Below are 11,077 nucleotides of genomic sequence, written 5' to 3'. Positions count from 1 at the left end.
TAGTTATCTACAAGTGACCAAACTATTCTAACCATGGTAGAGAGGGTCAAGTTTTTCATTTTGTGGGCTCACCACTTAATGAAAAAGTATACGCCCCCAGGCGCCGCCCGCAGATTTCAGAACAATAGGCTAATCATCTGAACAACTTAGGGCCCTTTTTTTCCATTGTCCCAATGAGATTGAAGACTTTGAGAACAATTTTGGAGGTTACAGCGAAAGAGATCTCTTTTTAAGGAAATTCTCGAAGCAATAAACAAAAGGAATGTATAGTGCATCCAAGATGAGTTTGTCTGTAAGTAGATGGTGGGAGGGGGGAGGTGGAGATGCGCAGTGGTAAACGTCCTCAAAAACTTCAAATTGCAAAGTTAAAGTTTTATTTTTGACAGTAAGTACAATACTTTACACTTAAAATTTAAACTTCATTTAATTAATTGCTACTAAGGTTATAACACTTCCAAGTCCATTATGCTAACGAAGGCAGAATAATGATACTTCATGAAGTAATGATAGACACATGGTTTCATTCAAGGTGATAATTTCATTATTATTGAAGTTCTGCTGGCTATTTCGGCCTTGTTTTTAATGTTGGAAGATTCATGGTTATGGTAATTCTATGCATAGGAATGTTTTCCAATGTGGATTCTAAAATAAAAAAAATAATTGACTAAATACGATAAAAAATAAAACAAAAAGATTGTTAAAATTATCTGCACTATTATAATATTGGATTAGATTGGTGAAGTAAAAGGTAGTTAAGTAGAAGGGTTTTAAACGAGGGAGGAGATATATTAGAGGAAAATGAAGTTCCAGCAATATGCAGCTCGGGTAAAAAGTTATCAAAGGCAGCAGTTCATTGAGGTGGAGCGTAGATGTCAAGTAAACGGGACCTAGTATACGGGATTGGACTGAGAATTTGAATTGTAGGTTTTCTAGGATATAGTAGGATTATACTTTCGCATCTTATTTTCCTTATTACTTAGTTGGTGGATTTAAAATCTAATTAGCGTGAATTCTATACTTCCAAAACACAAAATGCCTTTTACATATCGAAAGTCGGACGATTCGTTCAGACAAAAATCAAAACGTTAATTCTACTAATTTTGGTGCGTCCCATTAAGTGAGTACATTTAGCCTTAAAGCTTTGTCTATGATGCTTTTGTGGTAGTGCCGTCATGGAAAAGGGACAGTAATATGTAACAGTAACAGTAAATCTAATCTAAACCTGTTGACAGTTGGGTAAATTACCATGAGTTGTGCATGAGTGCAAAAGAAGTGGGTAAGCTCCGAATAATATATGGGACCATGTACCAATATGTTTATGTTAATATATTAAAAGCAAATTTAAAAGAATTAGCCAAAAAGTTGAAAAAGGTTGAAAAGAAAATCTCTTTTCTCAGAAGATTACGAACCTGAAGATACTAACTCAGGAAATATATTCCTGGTAGCGTCTTTTTTTTTTTTCCTACCTCCTATTTATTTATTAATGAAAACAATTACAATTATATATAGGACTTAAAACTAAGATTATTATATATAAACTTATCTACAATTCATCTTGGATTGCCTTACGGAATTAAGAACAGGTTGGTCCGCTGAATGCGGTTTTACATTAAGTGGCTCGATGATAGCCAGCTAACATGGAATGCGGAGGGACCAATCTGGCTGGTGGTGCTCGTAGGGTCCTTAACTCCTCCTTAATCTTCAGACCTTTATCCCGTAGAGCACCTCCGGGATGAAATCAACATCCTTTTCAGATTCAAGGGATAAGGAACAATTAAAAAGAAAAAATTCAAAATGGTGGTTGTGGATGAATGGTAAAAATCCCGAATAAAATACAGCTAAGTTAATAGGATCCGTAAAACCTAGTTTTTGTTTTATTTATTTTTTTTAGAAGTCATTAGGAATGAGATAGCACCAAAAATGTTTATATTTTATAGTATTAATCAATAGTGTTCACTGTTTTTTTTAAATGCATATAAACCATTATTTAATGGTTATTAAAAAAATAACGATTTTGTGATGATGGTAAAATTAATAAAATAAAATGCTAGTAGGCTGTTAATTTTTTTTTTTTGCACAGTGTATGAGACTTTAAGTCGGCTGATAAGTGAAAATATCTATCACACTCTATATGAGATGATAAGATATTAAATATATGGTGTGTGTGTGTGTGTGTTTCACTAGAGGTCAACTTTCAGCAGTACGATAGAGTCGATGATTTTCGTATTAATCGATTGACGCTCTTGACATCATTTACAGCTAATTTATGTTAATTGAAAAGGAAATACAGAAATGACCATGTCAATTTGTCCTGTCCCTCATTACCTAATCTCTCTCTCCTTTAATTTTTTTAAAAATAATATGTACTATTTAACTATTTACTTTAATGTTCTAATGTTAATGGCTATAAAATCATTTTTGATATTGTAATTATTATGTTAATTTTTAAGTTTATCTTATACAATCATAACTATAAAATTAAACGTAAACTGCATTAAAATTTAAACCGTACACTACTAACATAGATTATATGATTCACATGTATTATGTACAACATAAAAACACATATTTCCATATTTATATATATTTTACAAATTTATGCACCCACAGGGGTCTTTATCATGTTACATAGCGTTTTGTTATTTACGATGAGTGCACATTAAAACACTTTTTTGGTATTGTTTGGAAATAGGTTAGATTTTTCCTAGAAAATAAATATATTTTCATCAGCAGTTTCCGTATCTCCAAGAGCAATATCCAGTCTGCTGCCCATGTTGGAGTCTCGCCAACCCCTACAATTAATGTACTTGAAATTTTCCACAAGAGCATTAACTTATTACTTATTATATCTTATAAAAATATCTTTTTGTAAATAATGATATCATATAAATCATTATTATATAACACCATTATTAATTTAATTCCAATGATGTAATCTTCTTATATATTTAAAAAAATATGACAATTAATTAACGAGAAAACTAAATCATAAGTTTTATTGATAATTAATTATGTTGTCGGTGATATTCTCTATATTAATTACACATTCTTCCTAATGCCTATCCAAGATTTTTGATATCTTTAATCTGACAGTTGAACTGTAAAGATATTTATAGTATCTGCCAGCAAAAAAATTAAAGTAATAATACAAGTTCAGAAGCAGTATTTTTGTTTTGGTAAAAAAAAAAAATCTATTTTAAAAGAGGTCAAATGTACTACCGGGCTAAGGAAACGTTTTACGTAACACCAAATTACGTTAGTCACTCGATTTAAAAAACAAATGTAATCTGCATTGTCAAGGTGATGTATCGTCAGCAAAAAAATAAAACAACGTACGTTTGAGCAATTTGATTTCGGGTAATTTATTGTTCTATTTTTGCGTAAATTTCCAACTAAACCATTAATTGTTACTTCTTTTCTACTCAATAACTTACCAGACCGAATTGTTCTTTAAAAAACTCAATAATAATAATAATGATGTTTTTTTTGGCAAAATGATATAGCCGGTATATGTATATATGTATATATATATTTGTAAATGCCTTTTTCTTTGCTCCAGGGGGTAAGAAAAAAAAATGATGATTTTACTTATGAATTTTAATACTTTAAAACATGTGCTTCAAACTATAAAATTACTAAACATTTCATTATGAACTAAATCTAGTTTTCTTTGGAATAACACTTTGAGGGATATAACATAAAATTAAAATGATTTTTGTTTAGGGGCGCTCGACCATGGCCCACCTCTCTTCCTCTTTCTCGATTCACCAATACTCAGGTTAATTTTTTTTAGGTAAATTAGCAAAAATTATATAAATAACAATTATAATACATAAATTACTTAACACTATGTCTAAATTAAATAACTCTATTTTCTGTTACACTGTAGCCGTGAGTCAACTCTTAAATTGGGTACCCTTAATTGGGTAACAATCTGCCGGCCGAGAGCGGTTCTAACAAAATCACCTTCTTGCACAACCCTAGTAACAGTACTTCTAGTTACTTAGTATACATGGGTTGTAGCGGTACAGATTTAAATTTAGATTTTTAAATAACACTAGAATATTTTACTTTTCTTTAGATTTCAAATCGCTAATGTTATCTCATTCTCTTCCTTTGTTGCACTATTTTAGTGTCCAACTCTGAAGCAGGATAACTTCCAATTCTTTAAACGTCATTAATACTTTAAACTTTAATTGAATAATAAGTTATAATTTAAAATAAAAATATATGAAAATCATTTTGCCAAAAGTTCAATTTTTGTCTTTGAACTGTGTTGAGAGAGTGTCAGATTAGAAAAATCTAAATTAAACATAGTAATCTAACATAAAATACAATTGTACATATATCATAAAATTGTAGAGTATTACAATATGTACAACTATTAAATATAGGAGTAGCAACAATACATCTTCTATTACATAAGCCCAAGAGGAGAAAAAAGGCAGTTATTTCACCCCAATTTTTAACTACTTTAATGATTTTATAGCATAACTATGTAAAATAACTAGTCAAAATTGATAAGTCTGTCAAGTATAGGTAGAGGAATACAAAATGGCGGCTGTTTCAAAATGTTAAAAAAAAACTTTTTTTATTCAGAGCTCCATAAAGTTAAAACTACTAACAACACTAAAAAACCTAATAGAACATCATTTAATGAGGGGCAAATTAGCTAAAATATGAGCCCTAATAGAGCTATTTACGTTTTTATAGTTCCCAAGATATAGCTTTCTAAAAAGCAACATTTACATTTTAAAAAAACACTGAAAAATCAGTAGTTAGTGAATTTATTTTGAGAAATCTACATCTCAAAAATTTTTATTAACACTCAAATTAAAGCTAATTTAATGTACCCTAAAGTGGTTTAGTGTAGTAAACTAGTAGTTTTAGTGTAGTAGTTTTTATGATATGGGACAAAATAAATTCACATAATGTTGATTTCTAGTTGTTCGGACAGACTTTTTGAATTTATGAAAAACAATATATTTCGAAATATTATACGTAGAGATGTCTGGCAGCACTCAAATTAAAGCTAGTTTAATGTTCTATAAATTAATTTATGACACGTATCTTTGTAGTAGATATATTTCTAAATCCTACCCTCTAGTATTGTTGTCATTGCCTAGGATCTTTCCTTGTTTTTAAACTATATCATTAATGTTTAAATAAAATAATTTGTATCCTAATTAAGTCTTTATTATTTCTTTAGAAGTCCAACTTTTCAGCCATCCTCACGGACAATCCTAAATATAAATTTACACCTCACATCTAATAATTTTTAAAACAAATTTCAGATACAATAGTTCTACAAAATGATATAAAAATTAAAAAAATAAATTAATAATGGACTTTATATTTAATATTTTCGCTTAATCATACAATTTTTTTCGTGTAATATGAAAGTGATAATTAGTGGTAGTTAATCTGTGATTAAAAGTTTTAAAATTCAAAGTGACGAAATAGGGCAATTTGACTGAAATATTAAATTATGAAATGTTTAATTTGAATATTTATATTTATGATTGTCCTTGAGGATGGCCAGGTAAGCCGAAACGTTGGACTTTTAAAGAAATAATAAAGAGTCATTTGAGACTTAACAAAGATACATATTATTTTATTTAAACAATAGAAATCAGTTTCGAGATAGTAAAAAGATTAAATATAAACTATAGTATTAATTTATTTTTCTAACTTTTTAGGAATTGTTTGCAGAATGACTACAATTTGTTTATTAATCAACATAAATTTTACTTATGTTTTTTGTATCAACTTTTGTAATTAACGGTATTTTGTTATATAGATATCCTTCTTAGTTTTAAGTTGAAGTTAATTATTCAAACTGTGAAAAATATTTAATATGATTTTCCCCTTATGTATATACATTTAAAAAGTCTGATTACCAGTTAACTACACGTTTGGTGAAAAAATTGAATCACTAATGAACCCAGTATTTGGTGTACAGTGGTGGGGGAGGGGAGGGGGGCAAAAATATACTCACTCATATATAGTTAGTTAGACAGGTAAGTGTTGTTAGTAGTTAATGATGAGTATGACTCTGAGTTTGCTCTGTGCGTTTCTGTCAGTTCTCATTGTCGGCTTCCTGGTCAAATCATGGAGGCGATCCAAACTGCCTGGACCTTCTGGAATTCCATTCTTAGGGCAGGCTTTGACAATGTGGTTAAAAAACACAAGAGGTATTTCGTTCACACGAAACATTTTTATATTCTTACAACTGTGTTCCATAGTAAGCCGACTGTTGGATAATTTAATTAATCGTTAACTTTTTTCAAGCAAATAGTTAAATAGCAATTAAAAAATGAAATTGCGATAATTTTGTAAAAAAATTAAGGATTCAAGTTTGTTTTTTTTTAATAACGCAACCGTATAGGCTTTTAATGCATTTCCGTCACAGCAGTTAAATCATATTGTTGGCATTACACTAATACGAAATTTTTCCATGGTTAAATTTAACTTCAGTAACTTAAATAGATGTCATAAAGAAAAAGAACGATAACCTAACAAATAATCAAAAAATCACTACTTTTTTTTAAATTAAATTTAAAATAAATAATAGTACCCGTCTAAGTGAAGCTATCGTCAGGGAAGTGTTTCCAACTTTTAGTTGATAAAACTTTAAAAAATGGAAAGTTCTTTATCAAGTTGAGATGATGGGAACTTAATTATATTTCACTACTACGGTAACACCCCTTCACTCTAATTTGGCAACTAACTATATCAGTTAATGAGGTTAAAGAAAAACAATTTTTGCGGAATAGTTTTTGTATTGAAATTATATGGTTTATATAAGACATGAGCAATTAGCCTGCAAAAAAAGGCATTTTGAAGGTCAATGGCTAAAGTTGTCTCCTTGAAAATATCCTGAGGGCCTAAACGTTAGAGTTTTTTTAAAATAAAAACTTGAGAGAAAAAGCGGATCATTGAAGACTATGTTAATAATAAAATAAACCACTCTCAGACAATCAACATATTAAATCAGTAATCTATTGATTAATGTTATTATTAATACCCTTATTTTCTTACAAGAATGAAGAACATAGAACATACGTCTGCAAATAATTTTAAGAATTAGTTTCAACTACACTTAACTTGTGGTTCTAAAACCTTTGTTAATTAGATAATTAATTTGTAAAGTAACGGATTAGGATTTTTTTATTTTTTTGCCGACAACTCCTAAACGGCACATCTTTGCAAAACTATTATAAGGAATTTAACAGTATTAAATTCTACCTCACTTAGATTCGGCTGAGTAGTATGTCGTAAACCGTAAACAGTTGTAAACCAAATATCATTTTTTTTTTAATTATTCCAAAAACGGTACTGTATTACATATGAATCCAAACTTGACACGGAAACACATTCCAGCCTGTTTGGTTTAGTAATGAATTAGATATTTTCATTCCAATAAGTCCTTTTATCGGTGTTCACATTGAAATTCTAGATGGTGGTTCTTAGTCAATAAGTTATAATATAACAAACTAACAAACACTTCGAATGAGTAGCAATATCTAAAAGTTTTTTAGGATTTTAAAATTGTACCATTTACTTCAATAATACGAATTCATAAACCAGACAGAAATATGCAAGAATGTATGAGGAATTGGCGAACATGGAAGGGCTCAATCCGATTTAAAAAAAAAAAAATGATAGGAAATGATTAGAGAATCCAATTCAGTTCTTTCTAATGAAAAAACCCTTCTGAAATTAAACTATTCAATTATTCTTCACACATTATTTTTTTTTATATACAAGCACTGGATTATAAATTTAATGAAAAAATAAAAGTATAACAATAACAATAACAAAAATTTATTTAAAAATTTAAATTAGTAAAATTGTACAGGTTGGCTAAGGAAAATATCACGTACAGTATGAATCCAAACCTCTTTTATGTTGACCAGCCGTCATTTACTTTATGCAATTTATAAGATATTGGGTGAATACAGTTGGAAAAAATCAATAAAAAAACCTACAAAAAAACATGATTTTTTTTAAATAGTAATAAAAAAAGCCTTATTTCCAAATTTACAGTGATAAAAATATTACTTTACATGATAAGGCCCATTCTTATAATCAAACAGTATTGGCTTACATATAAATTAAATTGTATTTAATTTATGAATTTTGTAAGATATTGAGTGAATGCAGCTGGAATAATTCAATAAAACAAATCTACAAAAATATATGGATACTTAAAAAAAAATTACAGAAATACATGAACAATAATATTAGTTTAGCAAACCATGTTTGTCATTTTTTTAATAATAGCAATAAAAAAGCTTTATTTAAATATTTACAGTAAGGAAATTGTTATTTTCCATAGTTTAATGTAAAATTAAAAATATATATGTATTATATACTAAAATATAACACCACTTAAGCAGGGATAACTCATAGGTCCGAAAAAAATCTTATTATAGATTAAAGATTATTTTTATTAATAGTTATTTAAAATAAATAAAAATGAACACTCTATTCAATAAACGCCTCGAAAAAATTATGCCTATATTACGCCTGGTATTATAACAACAAACAATAAACAAGTTATCATACAGAAATACATGCGCGGCTCCCCCCTGCTCTCCTCTGCCTACGCCCATGAAGAAATACTACAATATGACGGTTGTTATAAGATGTCTCTAGGATAATATTTTGATTTTTTTTTTTTTTTTATATTTAAATAGTTTGAAAAAAGTATTTTTGGCTTTTTGAACATAGAGGTATAACAGCTTACATAGCGATGTGTAGTAATGTGTGAAATAAAATATAATATTCTATATAATATAATAATAATTAATTAAATTAGTAAAGACCAATTTTTAGACGGGGTTCAAAATGCCACTTATTAATTGCTTTCACGTAAATAATAAAAGAAAACGTTTTGGAAGCTGGTTGATTGACCGTGTGTAATTAATGAAAAAATGATTTTACCAAATTAAGTTTAATTTTATAGAAATTAGAAAGAAGATTTTTTATTTCATCCGATTTTAATCTTTGCATTATATTATTTAAGATATATATAAGATTAGGTCTCTTCATAGAAAAAAAAATGTAATATCTCTTATTTTGTTAAATATTTTCAAACATTTTTCCTCTACGAAAACATTCAAGAAGGACGAACTAATTTTATTTTCTCTTAAGAGAATGTTTTAGTCTCAATGATTATCTTAGAAATTGTAAATAACAAAAAAAAAAAGATATATAAAAGTGGAATCAGTGATAAATGGTTGAAAAAACTGTTTAATAAATCTGAATTAAATTCTGATTAATAGAATATATATATATTTCATTTGGATGTACAGAATACGAATTATTTATTTTATGTAGGTACATTTTTTTTTTAAAATGTACCTACATAAAATTACACTTAGGACATTTTTCGAAATTATGAGTAATCACTATCCTTTCTCTGTGTTTATACACTGAAATATTATATTTATTCTTTTTATTACAAGTTAGTGAGTGTGCTGCACAATGTAACGCCTATCTTGAAGATTGATTAAAGCTCCAATAGCGGTCCACTTATCATTTAGGAAGTCTGCAGACGGTTCGTTGCAGAATCGTCAAGGATGCGATATTTTAATGTCGAATAGACGAAATGCTAAATATGACCTTTACATAATCAATATTCAGCCCTCAATATTGCCCATATTTGTTTCTTGGTTGTGAATTGAAGGTTTTTTTAAGTGCAACTATTTGAAAATAAGACAATTTTGTAATTTAATAAAATAATAAAAAGACAAGCTCAACTCTATTATTGCGACGAAGAGTCTAAGATGTTAATTAATATGTTAAACACTTGATCCCTGTTGTTTCTATGATCTTATAAAAGCTTTATCTTCAATAGTAAATGAGAAGATGTCATGAACATGCACTTAGTGTGTGGTGTGTAATACACCATTGAACTACTACTAAATGTTTGTTGCGTTACAAATGAATAGTGAATTTTAGACGTGAATGCACATGTTAATAGATTAGAACATTTCGGACTTCTGCAATTGACATGTCAACTATATTCAGAATTTAGGAATGGAAAGAAAACTCAAAGCAATACTGGATGATGGCAGCAAAGTAAAAAAGAATTTATTCGAATGAATTTAATAGATAAAAATGGATTTAATAAGGAAACAAAAGAACCCACCTGTTGAGAATCCATAATAAGCTTAACCTAATCTCATGATACTATGTCAATACTTTTTTCATTTAGTTTCTTCTTATTTTTATTGCTTCAGAATAAAAGATAGAATATGAATTTTATCGACCGGTCGAGAAGATTTAAATGGCTGACATGATGATAAAGTCTCAATTGAAGGGGTTGTCGGATTTAAGTAATCCGATTTTTTCGTTCTTTTTTTGATTTATATAAAGTCGGGGTCGGGGGTCTCATTTTCTGATGCCCCCCTTGCCGCGAACACCGGAAGACCCCGAAGACGCTGCGACTGCAATGCCGCCCCAGCCTAAGCATCATGCAAGCCATGAGACCACCCCAATGCTATGTTTTATATTATCACGTATAAATTATTTTAAACTAACACACTAATCTAATTGCCCCTCCAGGGGATTAACATTATAAACGAAAGAAATATATGCATGGTTTTATGAGCAGAAAGTGTCTCACAATTTCCAGCCCCCCCTTTTCTACACACATTCTTTTAATCATAAAATTATATGATTATAAAATTATTTAATCATAAATTATACGCGGGTACTTCGCGCGTTATCGGAGACTTGTCGAGTCACGTCCTGGCCGACCCTTCCTTTGGCGTTCCCGGCACCATCGAGTTGCTCATAGGCGTTGACCTATACCCCCGCCTAGTTACTGGTGCTCCCACCAAGGCCTTTGGGGATGGTCACCTATACCTCCTGCCGACGGTTCTTGGCAATGTCGTGATGGGGACTTATTCGAATAGCGCTTCGTCCCCCGGCATCTCGCTCCTCATACAGGATGATGCCACCGCTTCGAGTCTGACCAAACAAAGACCCGACAACCTCGGTACTGTCAAACGTAGGCGCCCACGCCGTCGCATCCGTTCGTTCGCACTCGTTCCAACGCATCCTC

At 29.8% G+C, this 11,077-nt stretch overlaps 1 protein-coding gene across 2 annotated transcripts in view; it reads left to right on the top strand.

Annotated features, from left to right (window-relative positions):
• Positions 1-6,023: 6,023 nt before the first annotated feature.
• The window catches only part of LOC106683620 (cytochrome P450 4C1), a 19,197-nt gene continuing 14,143 nt past the window's right edge, over positions 6,024-11,077 (top strand). For both annotated transcript variants that reach the window (XM_067048691.1, XM_067048690.1), the window contains exon 1: positions 6,024-6,194. In XM_067048691.1, coding sequence (XP_066904792.1) covers positions 6,041-6,194 — 154 coding nt within the window. In that variant the 5' untranslated portion in view covers positions 6,024-6,040. The remainder of the gene's footprint in view (positions 6,195-11,077) is intronic.

This window comes from Halyomorpha halys, unplaced genomic scaffold, assembly GCF_000696795.3.
Source record: "Halyomorpha halys isolate HHAL.00 unplaced genomic scaffold, Hhal_1.1 Scaffold499.1, whole genome shotgun sequence".
Lineage (NCBI taxonomy): Eukaryota > Metazoa > Arthropoda > Insecta > Hemiptera > Pentatomidae > Halyomorpha > Halyomorpha halys.
This window is presented reverse-complemented; position numbering and strand designations above follow the sequence as displayed.